General features: G+C 38.1%; 1 protein-coding gene across 4 annotated transcripts in view; it reads left to right on the forward strand.

Moving 5' to 3' along the window:
• LOC130929706 (contactin-associated protein-like 5) overlaps positions 1-24,407 on the forward strand; it is a 178,971-nt gene that overhangs the window by 22,767 nt on the left and 131,797 nt on the right. For all 4 annotated transcript variants that reach the window (XR_009066945.1, XR_009066944.1, XM_057857110.1 and 1 more), the window contains exon 2: positions 22,770-22,880. Coding sequence is in view for 2 of the 4 variants with exons in the window: in XM_057857110.1 (XP_057713093.1) it covers positions 22,770-22,880 (111 nt within the window). In the remaining 2 variants the exon portion in view is untranslated. The remainder of the gene's footprint in view (positions 1-22,769; positions 22,881-24,407) is intronic.

Here is a 24,407-nt window from a genome sequence, read left to right on the forward strand (position 1 = left end):
AGAGGGAGGGAGCGAGAGTAAGACTACACGATCGGCTCGGAACAGCTCATCTGTATTTTTTTTTTTAAATTGAAAAAAAAAATCAGCAATAGACTGTTGCCGTGAAGTTTGAAGCGAGAAGTAGCGAGGGATCACTGTAATGGAATTTTAAAATGTTTTCTTATGGGAAATTCCTTTCGACATACGACCATTTCGTCTTACAAACAAGGTCCTGGAACGAATTAACTTCGTATGTAAAGGTACCACTGTATTTAGCATTTAGCCCAAGCCAAATTTATACCTCAACATCTTTAAATTATGTCGGGCAGCAATTAACAAATGTTGTAAAATACAGTTTCTTCGTAAAATAGCCAATATTTGGCTTTATTTCTGGGGACCTTGGGAGTAGTTGTCCCAATATTTTTATCTGTCGCGTTTTATTGCCCGGTGGCATTCCCGCTGTTGTTCCTCAAAACACGAGTGACAGCTTCTATTATTTTTCCCATTTTATCCCTCGCTGACTTACTCCAATGATGTGCGTGTGTGTGTGCGTGTGAGCCACCATCTGCTCCCTGGATTCATTGTCTTGAAGCATAGGAAGAGGAAGGTGGCAACTGCTGTATTAGATGCAAGGTAAAATCAGTAGATGCCAGTGTAATTTTATACTCAGTAAAGAGTTATGATTCTGTTTGCAAAATAATGTGTAAATTCCTTCATTTGCCTTCTCTCCTTCCTTTCCTACTTTATCTGAATCCATAACCTTTATTTTTTTACTGGCCTGGCCCTGTAATGCAACTTGGATTAATATTGTAATATCAATATTTCATTTTCGTACTGTAAACATGCCATATTTTCTCAACATTGTAGTTGTATAGTTGTTGTGTAGTTTGTGAAAATTTCTGCACTAGTTAGATGACTCACGCATTATCTTATCAGCGTATTAGCATGATGATGATTGTCTTCATTACAAAAAAACAAAAAGGTGTTGTTTTTCCTCATTAAGATGGTTTTGAAAGATGCTGGGCAACGCGTGACTGGTGAAGGCGCGGGATGAATTTCATTTGAGAATGCACCAAAAGGAATACTAATAGGGAAACAAATGGATTACTAATAAAGAAATAATTCAGCAACCAATCTCTTCTAATGATGTTCATTTGAAGAAAGCACGACACAAACAATCCAGACTGAATATCCTCTTTACATGTATTGCAAAGGATAAATAAAAAGTAAATAGTTCGGAGTATGACATTGGCATGAATAAATTTGCCATTAAAGCCAAACATATGTAATTCTGTTGCTATGTGGAATACACAATGATGACAAACTAGTCAAAAGAGGTCAAATGTGGACTTTTTTAAATTGAGTGTCATAATTATTGCTGACTCTTAGGGGTGCAAATACTTATGAGCCCCAGTAAATTACAAATAATATTTTTTTTTTTTTTTTTTTTTTATAAATCATACAATCTGACTTCCGGATTTTTTTTTTTTTTTTTTTTAAGATTTTGTCTACGTCTCTACCTATTTTCTAAGTGGGTGCAAATTCTTCTTCTCCTCACTGTAAATGGCAGTATGTAATTGCAGGAAGTATTTTATAGACATATTTATTTTTTGTCAAAAATTCAAGAGAAAGACAACATGTGGAAATATTCTTGGTTAGGGTTAGGGTTTCAGTCAGAAAACATCATTTCAATTTTCTGATGTGTAAAAGTAGAGAAAAACGTGAATATAAGTCCGTTATTTCCAGGAGGTGATCATCCAACATGGTGGCAGGCATTTTATCAATGCTGATAATATTTTTAACCAATGAAATGTAAATATCCCAAACTAAAGAAATTCACCATTTGCATACTTGAATATCTGATACTAGAACATAATTCAAAGCAATAAAGACAACAAAATGTCCAAAAGTTTTGCTTGTAAAATAAATCTAGTGGAAGGAAGTTGCTAGAGTAATTACATTCTATGTAGGGTTGATATAAGGTTCTCAACTCTCACCTCTAACCTTTACATAAAAGTACAAGTAACAAGTCAAATCAAATCAAATCAAATCAAATAGTTAAAGTAGCTTATTGCCAGCTTCATCAGGATTTTAATCACTTATTTCAGAACTTGTGCAACACAACACAGCTGCTGTCCACCGTAGCCAATGCCAACAACAACATGAAAAAAGGAAAACTTTCCCTCTCTACCGCACCTCTCTGTCTGTCTGTCTGCCTGTCTGTCTGTCTCTTTCTCTCTCTCTCTCTCTCTCTCTCTGTCTCTCACTTTCTCTTCCTCTCTCTCTTCCCCCCCTCTCTCTCTCTTTCCCTCTCTCTCTCTCTCTTTCCCTCTCTCTCTCTCTCTTGCCCTCTCTCTCTCTCTTTCTATCTCTTTCTCTATTAATATTATTATCCAGAGGTGGATAGAGTAGCCAGAAATTTTACTCAAGTAAAAGTAGCCTTACTTCAAAACAATATTACTCAAGTAGAGTAAAAGTTGTCATCCAAAATATGTACTCAAGTACAAGTAGAGGTTTTAGGTTAAAAGAATAATGAAGTAATGAGTATCATTGTGAGCAACTGCTTACATTTCTGTTTGATTTTTTATTATTTTTTTTAAACAGTGTTTTTTTTTTTTTCTCAGCACAAAGTTATCGATGTGAACTGTAGTTAGAATGATACTGTACAATAATCCATTACATAACCACATTAAACCAAAGAAATACAAAATAAATAAATAAATTACTTAATTCCGCTAAGAGAAAAAAATTGAATTATCATTTGTCCAAAGAGCACAAGTGCCCTCTAGTGGAGAAAATAGAATAGAGTAGAGAATAGAGAAAATAGTTCTTAGTGTGAATAGTGAATAGTTCTTTCATGGTTATTATTATGAAATTAAAAGGATCATATCTCCGGTTTTCCATGGTCAATCGGCAACAAATAAAACTGGGAGAGAGGTTTAAATCTGCACTTTATGTCAAATACTTCATTTTTTACGGTGTTTTGAAGAAGGCACGTGAATGAACAGGCTGGCATGATCATAGAACGGAAAGCCTGTGTCTCATTGGTATGATGGAGTCATGTAATTATTGTTGCGATGTCTCGTAGGACATGGTTCCAGTAATCCATGTGCTTTGTTGACATGTCTTCAGCAAACTGTTTGCGGGCTTTCTTGTGTACCGTCTTCAGAAGAGGCTTCCTCCTGGGGTGACAGCCATGCACACCAATTTGATGTCGAGTGCGGCGTATGGTCTGAACACTAACGTGCTGACCCCCCACCTCCTCAATCTCTGCAGCAATGCTGACAACACTTCTGCAACGAGTCACATGACATTTTGGAGGAAAAATGATAAGTAGTACTCAATTTGGATGTACGTAGTTTCTAAGGGGTGTATTCACTTTTGTTGCCTGGGATTTAGATATTAATGGCTATATTTGGAGTTATTTTGAGGGGAAAATAAATTAACTCTATTATATAAGCTGCACACAGACTACTGTTCATTGTGTCAAAGTGTCATTTTGTCAGTGTTGTCCCATGACAAGATATACTTAAATATCTGCAGAAATGTGAGGGGTGTACTCACTTTTGTGATACAATGTAGAAGTACATTTTTTCTCAAAAGTTACTAAGTAGTAAGTAAATGTAACGGAGTAAATGTAGCGCGTTACTACCCACTTATGTTATTATCATTCTTAATATTGGATTAAATTCGTATGAAGTGGTGATTGGTTAAGAGTCCATCAGTTGAGTTCAAACGACAGCATTCTTGTCAACAATATCATTTAACTGGAAGAGCAGTCACAGATCAGTCATTGCCAACCCTCCCACATGAAATAGATTGGACTTCTATTGCCGTCACTGGCAGCCAATGAGTTAAACGTACGAGGAGGCGAGCTCTCCGGTGCCATGTCTTCACCTTCGGGCTGTTTGTTAGCGCCTCTGCATTTCAATTAATCAATTAACGTCTCGGCCACACACGCACACACGCATGCACACATACACGGCTCCTGTTGAATAATGCAAGAGTCTTAATCAGCTTGTTCCATCCGCACTCCCCGAATGTAAATGATGTGAGGAACTACCCGGCACTAAGAGCTAGATTAGCACTAAAGGCGATGGCAGTTGTTTCATGCGGCGTCCGTGATGCATTAACTCTTCTCATTCACTGGACACTTCATTGGGTACACATAAATTTACAACCATTTGGGTAACTCACTCGGTTCTGGCCAGATTAGATTTTTTTTTTTTCAAGAATAAATACAGGTTTATTCTCTTAAAGTCCCCACCACCATAAAAAAGACAAGTTTAAGCTTTTTCCTATAGAAAACGATTTTATTATTTTAATATCTATAGATTCCAATTTTATTCTTAATTTTGTTTACACCATTTTGATTTGATTCTGAATAAAAATATAGCTGGCTAATTTTTAATCATTTTTTATTTAGTTTTGCTTGAATTTGGTTTTATTGACATCATTTTGTGACTTTATCTCGTGAATATTTAATAGATCTCAGTTATTGACTGAACATAAAATATTTTGTCTGTAAAAGTATGACAATTTTTTAAGCACATGAATTTTTTCGTTTTTATTATTATTCTTATTATTAGCATCATTATTATTATTTTCACAAGATTTAAACTTTTTTTTAAAACTTGATGACCTCAAAATAAGTATGTTCTTTATCATGAAACTATATATACTGTATATACTGTGTATATATATATATATATATATATATATATATATATATATATATATATATATATATACAGTGCCTTGCAAAAGTATTCGGCCCCCTTGAACCTTGCAACCTTTCGCCACATTTCAGGCTTCAAACATAAAGATATAAAATTTTAATTTTTTTGTCAAGAATCAACAACAAGTGGGACACAATCGTGAAGTGGAACAAAATTTATTGGATAATTTAAACTTTTTTAACAAATAAAAAACTGAAAAGTGGGGCGTGCAATATTATTCGGCCCCCTTGCGTTAATACTTTGTAGCGCCACCTTTTGCTCCAATTACAGCTGCAAGTCGCTTGGGGTATGTTTCTATTAGTTTTGCACATCGAGAGACTGACATTCTTGCCCATTCTTCCTTGCAAAACAGCTCGAGCTCAGTGAGGTTGGATGGAGAGTGTTTGTGAACAGCAGTCTTCAGCTCTTTCCACAGATTCTCGATTGGATTCAGGTCTGGACTTTGACTTGGCCATTCTAACACCTGGATACGTTTATTTTGGAACCATTCCATTGTAGATTTGGCTTTATGTTTTGGATCATTGCCCTGTTGGAAGATAAATCTCCGTCCCAGTCTCAGGTCTTGTGCAGATACCAACAGGTTTTCTTCCAGAATGTTCCTGTATTTGGCTGCATCCATCTTCCCGTCAATTTTAACCATCTTCCCTGTCCCTGCTGAAGAAAAGCAGGCCCAAACCATGATGCTGCCACCACCATGTTTGACAGTGGGGATGGTGTGTTCAGGGTGATGAGCTGTGTTGCTTTTACGCCAAACATATCGTTTTGCATTGTGGCCAAAAAGTTCAATTTTGGTTTCATCTGACCAGAGCACCTTCTTCCACATGTTTGGTGTGTCTCCCAGGTGGCTTGTGGCAAACTTTAAACGAGACTTTTTATGGATATCTTTGAGAAATGGCTTTCTTCTTGCCACTCTTCCATAAAGGCCAGATTTGTGCAGTGTACGACTGATTGTTGTCCTATGGACAGACTCTCCCACCTCAGCTGTAGATCTCTGCAGTTCATCCAGAGTGATCATGAGCCTCTTGGCTGCATCTCTGATCAGTTTTCTCCTTGTTTGAGAAGAAAGTTTGGAAGGACGGCCGGGTCTTGGTAGATTTGCAGTGGTCTGATGCTCCTACCATTTCAATATGATGGCTTGCACAGTGCTCCTTGAGATGTTTAAAGCTTGGGAAATCTTTTTGTATCCAAATCCGGCTTTAAACTTCTCCAAAACAGTATCTCGGACCTGCCTGGTGTGTTCCTTGGTTTTCATAATGCTCTCTGCACTTTAAACAGAACCCTGAGACTATCACAGAGCAGGTGCATTTATACGGAGACTTGATTACACACAGGTGGATTCTATTTATCATCATCGGTCATTTAGGACAACATTGGATCATTCAGAGATCCTCACTGAACTTCTGGAGTGAGTTTGCTGCACTGAAAGTAAAGGGGCCGAATAATATTGTACGCCCCACTTTTCAGTTTTTTATTTGTTAAAAAAGTTCAAATTATCCAATAAATGTTGTTCCACTTCACGATTGTGTCCCACTTGTTGTTGATTCTCGACAAAAAAATGAAATTTCATATCTTTTTGTTTGAAGCCTGAAATGTGGCGAAAGGTTGCAAGATTCAAGGGGGCCGAATACTTTTGCAAGGCACTGTATATATATATATATATATATATATATATATATATATATATATATATATTTATATATATATATACTGTATATATATATATTTTTAAAATATATATTTATATATATACATATATATTTATATATATACATATATACTGTACATATGTATTAGGGCTGTCAAACGATTACATTTTTTAATCAAGTTAATCACAGCATAAAAATTAATTAATCGTAATTAATTGCAATTCAAACCATCTCTAAAATATGCCATATATTTTGGTAAATTATTGTTGGAATGGAAAGATAAGACACAAGTCGGATATATACATTCAAAATACTGTACATTAGTATTATATTTGTTTATTATAACAATAAATCCACAAGATGGCATTAACATTATTAACATTATTTCTGTTAAAGGGAACTACGTATATAATGACTTGTAGTTCTTAAAATATTAATATTCGTACAAGTTATAGTATTTTTATTTTAAAACGCCTCTTAATGTTTTCGTTTTAATAAAATTTGTAAAATTTTCAATCAAAAAATAAACTAGTAGCTCGCCATTGTTGATGTCGCCAAGCGGTGACGTCACATGCGCTCCCTGCCGTTCTTTCACAGTGTCTTTAACTATGTAAGGTAGTGATTGAAATACACCAAAAGGTGTCAATGGCGAATTTTGAATTACTTAGAAATCAAGCCAATGAGTGTGTTTTGTCCCTCGACTGACGCCGTAGTTCCCTGTTTACTGGTCTATCTGTTGTATTTCACGATCATTTGAGTGCTGGCTTCACAACCTACAAGACCTCTAATAGTTTGTATATTGTGACTAAATATTGCCATCCAGTATATTTGTTGAGCTAAATGAAATGTTTGAATACAGTTTGACCAAAGTCTGAGTAATTTTTATGTGTAGTTTGCAAAGTTATATTGATTGGGAATGCCAGTTCTCTTTGCATTGTTTTTGTGAACATTATTTTTTTGAGAGATAGGAATATTATTTTTGCTGTGCTTACACTAAATGATACTTATGCTTGTTGTGAAGGAGTTGTCTAAGCTTATGCCAATAAACGGCGCCGTCCAATGAACGCTTGTGTCCACTCGCCTTTCTATTAAGGCTGTCAAATGATTCAAATTTTTAATCGAGTTAATTGCAGCTTAAAAATTAATTAATCGTAATTAATCGCAATTCAAACCATCTATAAAAGATGTCATATATTTCTGTAAATTATTGTTGGAATGGAAAGATGAGACACTATATACATTCAATATACGGTAGCTTAGTACTGTATTAGTTTATTGTAACAATAAATCAACAAGATGGCATTAACATTATTAACATTCTCTTAAAGCGATCCATTGGTAGAAAGACTTGTAGTTCTTAAAAGATAAATGTTAGTACAAGTTATAGAAATTTTATATTAAAACCCCTCTTAATGTTTTCGTTTTATTAAAATTTGTAAAATTTTCAATCAAAAAATAAACTAATAGCTCGCCATTGTTGATGTCAATCAGCTGGACCCAAGCGCCAGCAGAGGGCGCCAAACACCAAAAAACAAGTAACAAGCGGACATTACACTCTGATGTCATTTTAATCTGTTTGAGCGGGGCATGTGCGTCAAATATTTTAACGTGAATAATTTAAAAAATTAATTACCGCCCTTTAACGCGATAATTTTTACAGCCCTACTTTCTATGCCTCTTAGCTCTCAATGTGCAAAAAAATGGCGTCATTGTAATCTGTTTGAGGCAATGTATGAGCGGGTCATTCTGCGCAAGCGTTAAATGCGTCAAATATTTTAACGGGATTAATTTAAAAAATTAGTTACCGCCCGTTAACGCGATAAATTTGACAGCACTAAATGCTTTTTTTTTTTTTTTTTTTTTTTGCAGATAGAGTAGAAGTAACATATGTATAGCGCCTTTCCACTTCCAAGGCAATCAAAGCGCTTTGACACTATATCCTCATTTTACCTACTGATGACACAGCATCAAGAGCATCTTGCTCAGATGAGGTCACCAAGGTGGGGAAACGAACCGACAACCTCCAGGTTGGGGAACCTAAGAGCCACTACGCTCTTGTAATAATTTTCTTGACATAAAATCTTTGAGATTACAAAAAAAACCTTTCTAAAATAATTACAAATATACTCTTTAAAAAAGTATAAAGACATTTTTTCAACTTCATGTACATATGAAATTTGTTTGAAAAGAACACACAGACATTTTTTCCCCTCAAAAATGACTATGGTTATCATTATGATTTTACTTGCAAATGCAATGATATTATCTTGATATAACTTTTACATAGAAAACGTTTTCCTAAAAAATATCCAACACTTAATATTCTTATAAGGTAAGAACGTTCGTTTTGTTGTTGTTGTTATTTTTGTAATTATTTCGATATTTCTTTTTATTTACCCAAAGATAAAAGCATGTTGTCCAAGCAATACTGAGCTGTAGGTTGTGCATTGATGTTTTCTGCCTGAGTGCCATCACCAAAACAACATTCCGACGTGATCGGAATGAACCCAAAAAAAGGCAGCAAAAGCACTGTGGGACTTTTTTTCGGCGTAAAAGAGCTCCAAAGTGCGAGACCTCGTGTGTGTGTGTGTTTGTTGGAGCTGATGGATGGAGCTCATCTGTATTCAGGGTCCTTTCCTCCGTCCTGGACCCTGCGGACTCTTTGTTATTCAAAAAAGAAAAAGTGGACAATGAGCTTTGGGTTCTCACTCCCTCTCACCCTCCTAGATGGGCTGCTTGGGGGGGGGGGGGGGGGGGGGTTGGTTTAATTGTGCCCGTGGAAGCCGCAAACGCCAAGCAGATTAAATTTGAATCTTGGGACGGACACGCTTAAATACAGATTTTTTTTTTTTCACTCAACTTTGCATTGCCTTTTAAATTAGGGCCAACAGGGAAATATTAAAACATGCCAGAAAGACAACCCAGTTTTATTATCACTTGTTGCAATATGACAGATTAATATGAGATAATATGACACAAACAGGGGCGTCTCTAAAGTTTTTTGGATCATTGTTATTATTCTCACAAGATTTCAACTTTTTTTTTTTTTTAAACTTGATTACCTCAAAATATGTTCTTTATCATGAAACAAACAAAAAAATACATATGTATCATTGTTATTTTTTTGTAAATAGAGTAGAAGTAACGTATGAATAGAGCCTTTTCACTTCCAAAGCACTCAAATCGCTTTGACACTATATCCTGAAGGAATTTGACCTTCTAGCCAGACCGCTGGAAACGCGCCAGCCGAACCACCGTACCCGCGCTGGTGCAGGTCCAACGCCCCGGGCCAGCCGGAACCCGGCAAACCGGCCAGAAGGCCAAACTCCATGTGTTTATCTTTGTCTTAACCCTTTGTACTGGCTCCATTTTGAAAGCTTTGAAGAAGGCTCACATTAAACAAGTTGACAATTTTTTCAGGTCGAGAGGGATCAAAATGGCAAGGCAAAACAGAAACATTCAGGCGGGGAGGCAAGCTTGTACCAAGGTCACCAAATCAGAAGTCAACAAAAGGTTCCCGAGAAAAATGACAACGATTAGTTAAACATTCAGTCTTTTTGAAGGCTCTTGAGGGGCAGGCCGTGGGCAGTAAGAGGGGTGTGTTTGGGATTATTGCCTGTTTGTGGATTGAACAGGAGGATTCGGGAGTTACTGTTGTCTCGTCAACGAGGGTTGTGGATTTTGCCACCTCAGCGTCAAAGAGGCTCTTGGAGTCTTGTCAGTCGTGTTATCAGTTGGATATCGGGCGTTTTCCAGTGCTCCTTGTGTTGGGACAGAGCGTCCCGCCATTTGTTCTGGCCCATCCGTGAGAATTTATTGCGAGAGTTGGTGCGTCAATCTTGCTTATGACGCACATGTTGGGCTCCCTCCTGCTGCTTTTCTTGGTCACCAGTGCAGCTGGCATTTGGACTTAAAGTTAACGATGATTGACAGGTTTGTAACTGATCTGGGCAGAGATCCCACATTAGCTCTACGATCAAAGGCACAAATGTGTTAATCATCGTTAATCTTGGTACTCAGTGTGAAGTGTGCTGTGGCAACTCATTCATTGTGTAAGTGAGAGGCTTTTTTCGCAACGTGAACGTCACAGCAAAAATAACAACTTTTTTTACGGTATCGGTTCGGGATTCTCAAAATTAGGTGACTCGGACTCGGGTACAAAAATATGCGATCGGAACATCCCTAATATTCATATAATACTGTTTAATCCAGGCTAAGGGTCTTTGTCTCTTAGTAGTAGATGCCATTTTAGAGGGTCCTTTGCCAAACCAATGTTGTTTAGCCTAAAGGTTTATTTATGCTTCTGCATGGCAGTGATGGCAAACCTATGCCGTTAACACAGACCCGAATTAACCCTGCGCCGTAGCTTGACATGCACTTCCAAAAAATCCAAAAAATCACATTAATGCGCGTGACGTGACCTTCGAAGGACTGTGATTGGTCCCCTCAGGACGTTGTTTCCTGTTCAGCACAACATCACCGCCGTTTTCAAACATTCGCAAATGTCTTCTGTGTCGCCTACACTTCAACATTTGTATTAACAACATTTGTTGTTCAATATTGATTAGCTGCAGCTGCAAATATTACACGTTCCATCTCTGTTGCCATTGCTGTCAATGACCAGAGGAAAACTAAAGGAATTCGATAAGAGTCCTCCAAAACCGTACAAAGACAAAGCCACACCCCTCTAGTTGCATGGCGGTGAATTACAGAGCAACGAGTTCCCTTGAGCAGAACTTTGAATGCGCAATGATGGCGTAGGGTCTACGCCGTTGATTCGCCGTCACCGGAACGCGGTGTTAGGTTTAGTGTTGGTTCTCTCCCAGTTTTTCCCTGTGATTGCTCATTGATTTCACCTGTTGTGCCTGCTCCTAGTGTATCCTCATATCTGTATCCTCCTGTGTCACTCACCTGATCCTTGTTGTTTCATTACCCCTAGTCTGTGTGTATATAAACTCAAAGTTTCTGTTCACTCCTTGTTGCGTCATTGTTCACGTTTGTTGTGCATGTTCACGTCAGCGTCGATTCTTGCCCGTTCCTACGTCACAGCCCTCGTGTTCCTTAGCCTAAGTAAGTTTTTTTATACCAGCCTTTTGTTAGTACCCTGATTTTTGTTTGCCTTAAGAGTTGTTGGATTCCCGCGTCATTTTGTTAGTACTTTTATTTTTGTTGGCTTTAATTAAATACTTTTTGCACCGTCTATCTGACTCGCCTATCTTTCCTTGCATTTGGGTCCACACCACCTGCCTGCCCGCATTACCTGTCACGCAGAAGCATAAATCAGCCTTAAAGCATACACATCGAAAATTAGAGCTACTGGGGGTACGCCACCTATCACACGCAACCTTCTCCCTTTAAGGTTCTCATGTGGATCTCACTTAAGTCTGCCTTTACAAAAATTGCTCAGTCAGACGGACACATTTTGGTACTCACTCACGAGGCGCACAATCCATTTTGGAGAATTTTTTTAACTTTGGTGTGCCTTATGGTGGTGAAAATATGGTATATATATTATATTTCATATACTACATTTCGTACATTCATTTATTTTTGAATATAAATAAATCTAAAAATATCAGTGATTAGTAGTTTTTAAATAGATATGCAAAACATGAATTTGTCACATTTAAACATGATGATGAACTCTGATATGGTGTGCGAGCAATATATTAGATTTGTGAAATCACACATTAAATGGTGATAGAAAACTTTCCTTCTCGTAGTGCTGCAATAGGAGCCTGTACCTTTCCTCTCATTTGGCCTTTACAATGAATAATGTGTTCAATAGCAACAATTGGTGCAGAACTAAGATTAATTCCTTCATCGTTCATTTTGAGTACACACAATTAAGATGGGTGACCTTTACAAAAATGCATCTATTATTATTATTAGATGAATAAAGTTTCCATTTATTTATTTCAGCTTTATTTCTTAAAGGTCATGGCTGTGCTAGTGATGAACTTCCATTTTTCTCTAGTCTTGTTGTAGATGAGAGTCACACTTTCTTTCGGCTTGGCTTTACACCCCAACACTTATTTAAAACCTGAATCAAGGTTATAAACTCTAATTGGTACCTAAACTTTTATTTGAAACCCTAACACCGGCTCCAAACCTTAATTTGAAACCCATTGGCTCGAAAACCCAACTTTAATCCTAAAATTTTGCTTAAACCCAGTTTTAATCTTTAATATGAGTTTCTAACCTGATCTAAACCCTTACGGCTACTGCATATTTCTGCAAAATCTTCCCCTTGACTGAGTCGTCAAAAAATGTCTTTCCTGGTGGTGTTGTAGTGAACATGTCTTGAATGTTAAAGATGAGTGAAAGAGATGAGTTTCTCCAGCGTCTTGTACAGGCCCGGCGGACGGGGGGAAAAAAACCGTAAAAGGACCGTGACGAGCGGCAAGGTGCATTCGCTTAACATTCCAGGAAGTAGCCAGGGTCATGTCCGTGTTGACCGTCGGAACACTCCGGCGAGTATTTAGATCATTTTTCCCCCCTCTGGTCCTCTGGAGGCTCTCTGGAGACTCTTAAAAGGAGGAAATAATGCTTTTACTCCAGTTCCTCATCTTCTTATATTTCTACTTCCTCTCTTAAGTGTTTCCTCAGTGGACCTGCACTATGGACACACAAAATGTGCAAATAAAAATAAAGCTTCAAGCGGACCACCAAAAGTGTCATTGCACATGTAGGAGCTTAGACAAAAATACTGGAATATTACAGCCAATGAAATGTGCAATAAAGTGCTATTTGGACGAAGGTACTGGATCACTTTACAGACGTTTAGGTAATGAAGCAAATGCAAATCTTGGGCAAAAGTATGAGGACACTTAGGCAAGGTTCATACTGAAAGTCTTATTGCACAATTCTGATTTTTTTGTCATATAAGTTCTTTTGGTGTGCCCATTCAGACTGCCTTTGTCCATTGAGCCCATTCAAGTTTTACGCAGGCGTACTAATTCGCAGACCGACACACACTGAGCAAACTCACCCGCATGCGCACAAGCATCAAAACAACTACTACTACGTCAGTTTGCCCCGACTCGGCAATGTAAGCAATACTGAAATATTGCTCATTTGGCGCACAGTAAGAAACCGAGCCTCTCCTTTTCTTCATTGTATTTTTTGCTAATTAACAGCTACATCGCTGCCGTCTTGCCTGGTGCTCTCGTTCTTTGCTGACGTAATTGCTGCATGAATTCCGATATGGGAGACTTGACAGTTCAAACCGCAGTCACATTCTGGAAAAATGTGGCCCAGAACGATTTTTAGCCACATACGAAAGTGACCTAGATCGGATTTGAAATATTCCACTTTTATGCGACCTGTCCCGTTCATATCGTCTGTCAGGTTTGCGAGCAGGCAGGTGGTGTGTGGACCCAAATGCAGGGAAAGGGAGGCGAGGCAGATAAATGGTGCAAAAATGATTTAATTCAGGCCAACAAAAAACAAAGTACAAAACAAAGGCTGTGGTGATCCAAAAACTATTAACAAAAGTCAGGCTAACTAATAAACTTACTTTCCAAGCAGGACGAGGAACTCGAGGAACTGGGGAAAAACGCTGACATGAACGTGGAGATTGACATTTGCCACGTTTACATGGAGCCAAATATTCCAATTACAATCGGAATATTTGTTCAAACCGAATAAATGTGTTCCATATAAACACCTCATTCGGAATGAACAGGCCCAAACCGAATGGAATTTCATTCCGATTCACAGGGGTGGAATATTCCTTTTCCCAAACCGATTAGAAGTAAAATTATATCATGTAAACAGGGAAGCGGAATGGTGGCTGGTTGCGTTCTTTCTGCACATGCTCCGTACTGACGTGGTGACGTCACTTGGTGACGTAAGTAACGTCACTTGCAGCATGGCTTCCAAGCACAGCGCACCTAATTGGAGTCCGGCGGAAAGATTGTATTTAATTCAAACTTTAAAAGAATTGAATATAATTGCTCGCTTAGACGGGCGTAAAACGAGGAACAGTGAACTATTTAAAAAAGTTCACGAGAGGTTACACGAAGCCGGAATAGACCGGAGCGTTGACCAGATTAGAAACCGGTGGAAAACCGGCTACTACAAGGCAAAAGAGCAAAACAGCAGAAGCGGATACGACCCCACAAACACAACAAGTGGGTTAAAGTTAAAACAGCAGCACTCTGACGATCGATCTCCATGTTTTGCAACGTGACGCTTTGTTTTGATTAATCTGCGCATGTCAGACGGCAGTTGTCAAACGTCCTTTCGGAATAAAGGCAGACACATGTAAACGCTGGATCGGAATAGATGAAGTGACATGTAAACAGCTGATCTGAAATTTCCATTCGGAATGATTTGAATCGGTATGAATAAAAGTCAGCATGTAAACGTGGCTATTGACATAGACTCTGACACTAGCCACGTTTACATGGAGCCAAATATTCCAATTGCTATCGGTTTAGATGTTCCAACCGAATAAATGTGTTCCATATAAACACCTCATTCGGAATGAACAGGCCCAAACCGAATGGAATTTCATTCCGTTTCACAGGGGTGGAATATTCCTTTTCCCAAACCGATTAGAAGTAAAATTATATCATGTAAACAGGGAAGCGGAATGGTGTCTGGTTGCGTTCTTTCTGCACATGCTCCGTACTGACGTGGTGACGTCACTTGGTGACGTAAGTAACGTCACTTGCAACATGGCTTCCAAGCACACGCACAGCGCACCTAATTGGAGTCCGGCGGAAAGTTTATATCCATGAATTCCTCCCCAAGCCCACACAACTTTTTAAATGAACGGCGTGTCATTCTGAAGTTTTGTTTCCACTCGAAAAGTTAAAACAGCAGCTGATCTGACGATCGATCTCCATGTTTTGCAGCGTGACGCTTTGTTTTGATTAATCTGCGCATGTCAGACGGCAGTTGTCAAACGTCCTTTCGGAATAAAGGCAGACACATGTAAACGCTGGATCGGAATAGATGAAGTGACATGTAAACAGCTGATCTGAAATTTCCATTCGGAATTATTTGAATCGGTATGAATAAAAGTCAGCATGTAAACGTGGCTACTGACAATGACAATGACGCAACAAGGAGTGACAAGAAACTGGGTGCTTATATACACACACGCAGACAAGGGGTAACGAGACAACGAGGAACAGCTGGGTAACACAGTAGGATGCAGATTGCAGGATACACTAGGAGGAGGAACAACAGGTGAAATCAATGGGCAATCACAGTGACAAGTCACACTAGGAGAAGACCAACACAAAACCTAACACCGTCAAGTTAATGGGCAGCTGAAGAGCTTTTCGGATGAACGTTTTACTCGGTTCAATTTGGCCTAAATGCATCATTCTCTCTCTCAAAACTCAAATTACCCCCAAATTTGTTGAATTGACAGCGTAGTTTTAGAGTTACTGCCATAGCAACACCTCAGCAAAGAGGGACGCACCTCGCTGCTAACTGCTGTCATTTCCCGAAGACCTCGCCAGCACTCCATAGGAATACCACGCTATCCCCGCCATATATTGCAAACATTTTCTGGGTTTTACTCGCGAGATTCGTCATGCTATCTCGATGTGTAGGGATGAATTGCTCAAATAAAGGCACGAGTAACGGCACGAGACTCTATGAGTGGCCCAAAAAACCCTTCTTCTGCAAGGATTTGGACATCTTTTGTGAGAGTCAAGCAGAAGAACTTTTCCCCGGGTCCTCGATCATGTCTTTGTTTACAACATTTCAGCGACTTCATTAGGGTGTGCTGGGAAGTGGACACCAAAACAGACAAAGAGAATACTGTGCTAGTATGCAACGTTTATTTAATTTCACACGAGGCTCGGAGCACGTGCAAGTTGACGGGCGGTCAATCAGGCGACGGTACAGTTCAGGATAAGGCACGGGGAACTCTGGGATGGAACAATAAGTCAAATTAGCCAGGTGTGATACAATATGAGAAATACCTGAATGCCGGACTTGACTGATGGGTATGCCAAAAGTGTTGGTCTGGCAAAAAGCAGCAACGACGAGCAGGCTTATGAAGGCGGCTGATTGTGATGGGTTGCAGCTGTCATCGTTTCCCAGTCTGGCCTCCAGCCTGCAATTAGGGAGCCCTAACAGACTAGTCTAGGAGGATACAACGTAAGTAGACCCTTAAGACCAGGGGTCCCCAACCTTTTTTGCACCACGGACCGGTGTGATGATTTGGGTCTTTTTTTCACGGACCGGTGTTCTGTCAAATTTTGCACCCTAATGAAATTTTGCTCCCAAAGCTTTTGTGGCGGTGAAAAAAGCCCTCTTTTATATTCAGTTGGACTCTCAATGATATCCAACGGTGCTAAGAAACTCTTTACATCATAAACATACATGTGCAACACGAAAATGGCGTTAATGCTTAAAAACACGGCGAAGTCGTTTAGTGAGAGAGCTGCGTGCAGTTGTTGTGTGCAGCTAACATGGCAAATGTAAGTTAATATTCCTTTCTTTAAAGAAAGTTTGTAGTGTGTACTTTTGAACCGCTGCATTCGCGATCATTTTTAACGTTACGCGCATGCCAAATTTGTCAGAACGCTGGCAATGTGCGGGAAAAAAATGCAGCAAATATAAAATAACATTTGTTTTTAGCCCCGTCGTCTTAAGTGCAGGGAAAATACAGCTCACCCGCTGAATCAGTGGGAGGCCTGAGCTTGTTTCATTGAGACGACGTCTGCTGTGCCGAATAAACCGTCGTCGTCTTACGGCTCAGGTAGAAACATGCAGGGATTCATTGTAGGTCATCTTTCATAGGAGCCTTTGCCATTGTTAGCGTCACGAAAGAGCGATCCTGAGTGGTTGGAAATATCACTTATATCGTTGTTGCTGCTAAGCTCGCTGTGGATAGTCTTCTGTTGCGTTGGGGAATTTACGTCACACTTCCAGGTTTGGGAAGGGACTATTAAAAGAGTTCACAAAATCTCTTTAAAAAAACGCAAATTATCCTCGCAGTTACGCGTTAAAAATGACATGGGTGTTTGGACGAACTCGTCCAAAGTTTATATTCGTAAAATTACATCGAAATACGAAAAGCTCTTCAGCTGCTCTTTAATGCCAGACTTGATTTGGAAAAAAACGAAAAAATCAAATTTGTGCATTAAGACCTGTGGTGTGAACCTGGCCTTAGAGGAGAGGAAAATAAAATGTGGCTTAAGACCAAAGGATTGCCACACTTGTTAAAAAATATATATGGCGGAAAACACAGACAAGACTGAAAAAGCAGTTTCTGCTCTTGCACTCTTCTTTAAAATAAGCTGCTGTATTTTAAACCAAAACAACTGTTGCGTTTGATAGAACTGTATGTATATGCTGCCATAGCAGATTCATGGCGCATGAAGCCCCCGAACTATTTTTAATTTGTCCGTTTTACCCTGAAAACCCCCGTTTACAGACGTCGCGCAACCGCTTTTGTTTCAACTAAGGTAATTCATTATATTTATTATTCAAAATATCTGTCGTTTTTAGCTTAGAATCATTAACTGATGCCTCATATTTCTTAAAAAAAAAAACAGCCAAAAAAATTATTCACTCACATATTTTGAACTTTTAAACAAATTATGTCAAAATGAAAAAAATGGCGTCTGTAACAATGTCAAGGATATCTACCTCATAACTATCGCTTAATTGTATTTTTTTTTTGCTCCTGTCGCATTTTTCGGGTATGGTAGATGATTAATAATCGATCCAAACAAAGAAAAAGTGAAAAAAAAGTTTAAAAGGTTAAATTTTTGGAAAAGAAAATTTCGACCACTCCTTAAAGTCTGCGATTTCTGCATCGCGCCCCTTGTAATATTACCATGTTTCACCCATAAAACTGCGAAAATATCCAGCTGCGGACATTTACATCTGTGTCTTGCCACTTGATGATACATGCTACATGGAGTTTTTGGATCGAAATAAGGTAAGTACGCGATAATATCTCGTTAAAGTCATGGCGTCTGTAATTCTGCTCTCGCGTGCTCTCACCTCCAGATTGGGTTTTGCTGTTTAAAAAATTAAAAAAAAAAAAAAAATGCCCTCCTGTTCAAAAAATTTCTTCCCCTAGAAAATTGAGATTTTAAGCTTTCCAGTGATGCATCACACATGCATATCGGACAATTTTGAAACTTGGCCAAATTGGGGGTCTCAGAGCGAAACTTCAAATCACATGAGTGTTTTCCGCCATATATATGTGGAGTTGGGACAAAAGCGTTTGGACCACAGATACACTGACAATTCGGTGGCCGCAGATTTTCATCCGAAATGTGACTAAAAATGTGGTTTAGGTTTCAGTCCGAAACGTATCCTTCGACGAAATAACATTACCGAAACCAGAAGTTGTCTTGGCAAAAGCAAATAGCTCAGTGCCATGCACTTCTCTTGCTACCAGAGGGAACATGTCCGGTGAATGCGGGTGTGTGTGTTGGCTCGGCTCAGCTATTTGCACAAGTGGAACAGCACATATTACATGCTCTTGCAAGAGAGTCCGCGACATTCACTTCCCACTAGTAGATCTTCTCTTTTCTTACCCACTTTGAGTAGCTAACTAAAGATAAGCACCCCCAATGCATCTTTAATTACGGCACTCACTCTTATTCCAAGCAACCTCGGAGTGAAAACAATGAAAACAATACTATTGGAGTCTGTCAGCACACATTTTACCAACGTCAATTCGGAGTCTGTGTATTTTGTTGCGACTTCATTTGGCCCACATTATAAAGACCATCACTTGGATTTTGGAATAAAGAAGCAGCCCTACCAGAGGGAGAAAATGCTGGAGCTCATGTTCTCGATGAATGGAGGAACAGACGTCAGTGTGATAAAGCAGAGGAAAAAACTGCCACTTCAATATATTGAATTTTTCCAGGTTATATATATATTAAAATTGGGTAATGTAAAGTGGGTCAAGTTAACCATTGTATGTAGTGCATTGTGGAAATGTGAGCACCTAATAAATAGAGGTGTGTGAAGTTTCCGATTTTTAGATTATTCGTGATTCGGCCATGGAAGATTCGAGAACGATTCACAAACATCAAAATTTCGATTAATGAAATATGTCAAGTAAAGCGGAACTAAAACACAGTCAGCGTGGTCTTTGGGACGCAATGAGGAACGGACCGAAAGTAAACATCATGCTTGTCATTACCTGGGTAATGACAATGTTCAACTCATGGCTCTGGCTCAACTCGTGCCGCTAGATTAAAAAAAAACACAATAATACCTGACTGCTGCTGACAGCCGCTACAGTAAACAGCCGCCATCTTAAAGCAGTAGACTTCCCTGGAAGGTTGTAGCGAACTTTCCAACTGAACCTAATAAAGTTTTTATGTAAAACACTCCTAAATCGGCAAAATCTTGACTTGAATTTATCTTTAAAACAGCTTTAAAACTTTTAGATGTTGAAAGTAGACAGAAGGGAAATTCTAATTCAATTTTAATAACTTTAGTGGTTGATTCAAAACATTAAAATAATTGACTGGTGTTTAAAACTGCTGATACAGAATGGGGACTTAGTCATTTATTGAAGCCAGAGAGGATTTTTGTACAATTTTTGTAACTAATGTGCGAAACATTAAAAGTAGCTAACAGCTTGGGGGGGGGGGGTGCATGAAGAATCGCTTTATAATCGAATCGTAGCTTCTGAATTGTAATCAAATCGTTAGGTGCCCAAAGATTCCTACCTCTACTAATAAATAATATAAAGTACATATTTTGGAAATTCCTAAGCATTAAGAATTAAAATGATAATATATATATGGCGGAAAACACAGACCAAAGGATTGCCACAGTTGTTAAAAAATATATATGGCGGAAAACATAGACAAGACTGAAAAAGCAGTTTCTGCTCTTGCACTCCTCTTGAAAAGAAACTGCTGTATTTTAAGCCAAAATAACTGTTGTGTTTGATAGAACAATATGTCTATATGCTGCCATAGCAGATTCATGGTGCATTAAGTCCCCGAACTATTTTTAATTTGACCGTTTTACCCTGGAAACCCCTGTTTACAGACGTCGCGCAACCGCTTTTGTTTCAACACAGCCATGAAACGAAGGTAATTAATTATATTTATTATTCAAAATTTCGTTCATTTTTAGCTTAGAATCACTAATCAATATCTAATATTGAGTTTAAGAAAAAAAAAACGACTTAAAAAAAATTATTTACTCGCATATTTTTAACTTCTAAACAAATTGCATCATAATGAAAAAAATGGTGTCTGTAAAAAAGGCATGGAAATCTACTTAATAACATTGCTTAATTGAATTTTTTTTTTGTTACTGTCGCATTTTCTCCGCTATGTTAGATGATAAATAATCGATCCAAACAAAGAAAAAAAAAAAAAAAAAAAAAAAAAACTTTAAAAGGGTAAATATATCAAAAAGAAAATCTCGACCACTCCTTGATGTCTTAGATTTCTGCATCGCGACCCTTGTTATATTACCATGTTTCATCCATAAAATCCCCGAAAAATCCAGCTGTGGCCTTTCACAGCTGTGTCTTGATACGCAGTGATACATGCTACATGGAGTTTTTGGATTGAAACAAGGTAAGTACGCAATAATATCTTGTTAAAATAATGGCGTCTTTAATTCTGCTCTTTCGTGCTCTCACCTCCAGATAGGGTTTCGCTGTTTAAAAAAAAATGTTTTTTTTTTTTTTAAAAGCCCTCCTGTTCAAAATTTTTCTTCCTCCAGAAAATTGAGATTTTAAGCTTTCCAATGATGTATCACACATGCATATCAGACAATTTTGAAAGTTGGGGGTATCAAAGCGGAACTTCAAGTCACCCGAGTGTTTTCCGCCATATAACATTGTAACATTGACAGCTATAGAGGTCCAATCCATTGTGTGTGTATATATATGTATATATATATATATATATATATATATATATATATATATATATATATATATATATATATATATATATATATATATATATATATATATATATATATATATATATATATATATATATATAAAATGAACTGTTTTTACATTGACCACACAGTAAAATTGGCACTCTAAAACTCAGGCATCCAACCTTCCTACTGTTGGAAGTACTTTAATGTTATTTCATGAATTAACGAATTGGATTGGACCTATATCGCTGTCAATGTTACTGAAACATGATCATTCCAAGCCAGCCATGCATTTTAAATGAATTTGATGTCTATCGGCATCAACACCAGCCAATAAATTAAAGGGAACCTCAGACTTAAAGACATAGGCTCTAATAAGCCACAGTTGTTCTCTTTTACTAAAATATGTTATTAGAAACACATAAACTATTGCCATTGATTTTAAAATCTATCAAATTTAGTGCATTTTCTGACCTACGGTGGCCGCCATGTTATATGTGCGCAATGGAGGCTCAGGATGATGACTTAGTTTGTCACTGTCACTAGATGAACACGACCGGGTTACTCCAATTTCTTCTATGCGGCGAGACGTCCAACAATTGCACACATCGGTTAAAAGTGGCGAGTGCTTACTATTTGTGTTTTTTATTGAGTCTTTTATTCCTTTTCATTGCCTTAAAATAGTTTTTGCATGTGTTTCCCTTTCATACTTTTAAGGATTGTGTTTTCTTGTGTTAGTTTTAAAACAGATTGTTGATCTGTTGACCACATTAGTCACGTAGAATATTTAAATAACCCTTATATATACGTTTAAGTATTTTCTTATGGCAACTTTTATTAGTTTTGTCTGTATGTATCTAAACAAAACAAGCTGAAAGCGCACAGTAGCACTTTGGGTGTCAAATTCGCCTCTTGTAGGGCGTTTCGCCGGTGTAGCACATTTTGGCAGAACACCGTTTTTTTTTCCTACTCTCGTCTCGTGTCATCCCGTCTTTCCTGTTCGTTTTACTTTTGCTGCTAGCTTTGTGAAATATTGACAGTCCTGTCATTCTCATTAATGTTCCTCTCTGGTTCAAATTGAAAGGGTTGAACAGATGACATGTTTATGTCGCTAGAGTCTGGAGGCCTGGCAGTGTAACCATGTGACATCACTGCCCTGCAACCTTCAACAACAATGGCGACCTACAAGTTAAACAGATTTTAAAAATTGTATGAAAACGAAAATATCAAGAGGGGTTTCACTATCAAATTATTTTAACTCATAATAACGTTTATCTTTTAAGCATTACAAGCCTTTTTATCCGTGGATCCCTTTAAAAAAATGCTGTTTGGATTAAAATATTGAGGCTCCTACAGGGAATGTGATCAAAAGTATTGGGACACCTACAGGAAGAAAAGGCATTATTCGGGAAGTCAAACGGTGAAGACAGCTAGTATATATTAGGATTCTTCCCACACGTTTTAAGTAAGATTAGGCAACCTCTAGCACCTGTGATTGATGAAATGCTGATTATTAATGAAGACATGCACTGTTCTGCATCCACAGATGCATGCGACAGCGCTCTGGTGTCCAACTTGCCGCCGTCGGCCTTCAGCAGCTCCTCCCAGCTGTCTGCTAGTCACGCTCCAGTCTTCGCCAAGCTCAACAGACGAGATGGTGAGTGGGAACTATGACCTTGTCGTTCTGCTGTGTTATGGAAATACAATTATCCTATTGATCTCCACTTGGACCCACAAGCATTGTCTTTCATTTATCATTGTTCCACCTATTTTCTTTTTTTCAAAAATTGTAATGTCATTTTAGCCGTTGCTGTATTTAAGCCGACGTACACCCAGCAAAAAATATTTAAGCACGAACTCTTCAAAAACTCATAAGTTCAATGGATGCAAGAATTTGGAAGCTGCCATCAAAAAAGCAAAAAAGTGGTCTTTTTTATTTCTTTTTTTTTTTTTTTTAATTTACTGTTTTATTGAAAAGCGCATTATTCTTTGCACGTACAATACAAAAAGATTTTTACATTTTCCTGGTGCCTTTGATTTTTGCATACTTATATATACATTTTTGCATACTTATATTTATTTTTACAAAAACCAAAACCAAAACCGAGGAAACCTATTACACCGCCATACTTTTTACATTAAATCAATTTGCACAGGTTTAACATATTCTGTCCATTGACCACATCGAGTAAAACGTCTCCAGTTGTAATTTTAAAGCGGAGGACATCCTCTCCATGATGATCCAATCCAATCCAGTCACCAGTTGTTGGTCTTTCTGGTTTGAGCCACTTTCTTGTCAATGTGTTTTTTTTTTGTTTTTTTTTGCTTGCAGCCAATAGAATGTGGAGGACTTTCTTTTCCTTACAAAAAATAGTTGCAAAGAACATGGTGATGTCAAAATTAAAAACCTTTTGTAGAGGGCAATGAATGTCCAACCAGTATTTTTGCAGAACCACACATTCCCAGAATACTAGTATATGGTAATGGTTTGCTCTACTACTGCTGCATCACCAACATGCATCTCCCATCCCTTGGTAGTTTTTCCTCAAAAAAGTGGTGTTATGTTTGAAGGAATCTGACCTTTTAGCCAGATTGCCGGAATCAGGCCAGCCTAACTGCCGGACTCGGGACGGTGAAAATCCTGACAACAGTAGCACCTGGAAAATACAATTGTTTTGTCATTTAATTTGAAAAATCAATACCATAAATCATTTATTTAGCCACATTTGGGCTAGCTTTACCATATCTAGATGGGTAGAAGCTGTCCCATAACCTAATATACAGTTTCAGCTATGTGGAGAGCATGAAAAATATATACAACCATGTAATTGCATTCTCTCAAATAGAAATATCCCGATGCTCGACATAGGCTTACCACTCTCACGTTCGTGAAGTGTCGAGCTATCAATTGGGGTCATGACGCCATCATCTGACGCTTCGGGTTCAAACATGTAGGGATTATTTATAGATCATATTTCCTGGAAGCCTTTGCAATCGATAGCGCCATGAAAGAGCGATCCTGAATGGTCTGACGAACTCGTACCCGTACTCGTACTCGAACCCCTTTCACGAACTTGTCCAAAGTTTATATTTGTAAAATTACACTGAAATCCGAAAAGCTCTTCAGCCAGGCTCGATTTGGAAAAACACGAAAAAATTAGGGCTGTCAAAATTATCGCATTAA

This window comes from Corythoichthys intestinalis, chromosome 14, assembly GCF_030265065.1.
Source record: "Corythoichthys intestinalis isolate RoL2023-P3 chromosome 14, ASM3026506v1, whole genome shotgun sequence".
In the NCBI taxonomy this organism is placed as follows: domain Eukaryota; kingdom Metazoa; phylum Chordata; class Actinopteri; order Syngnathiformes; family Syngnathidae; genus Corythoichthys; species Corythoichthys intestinalis.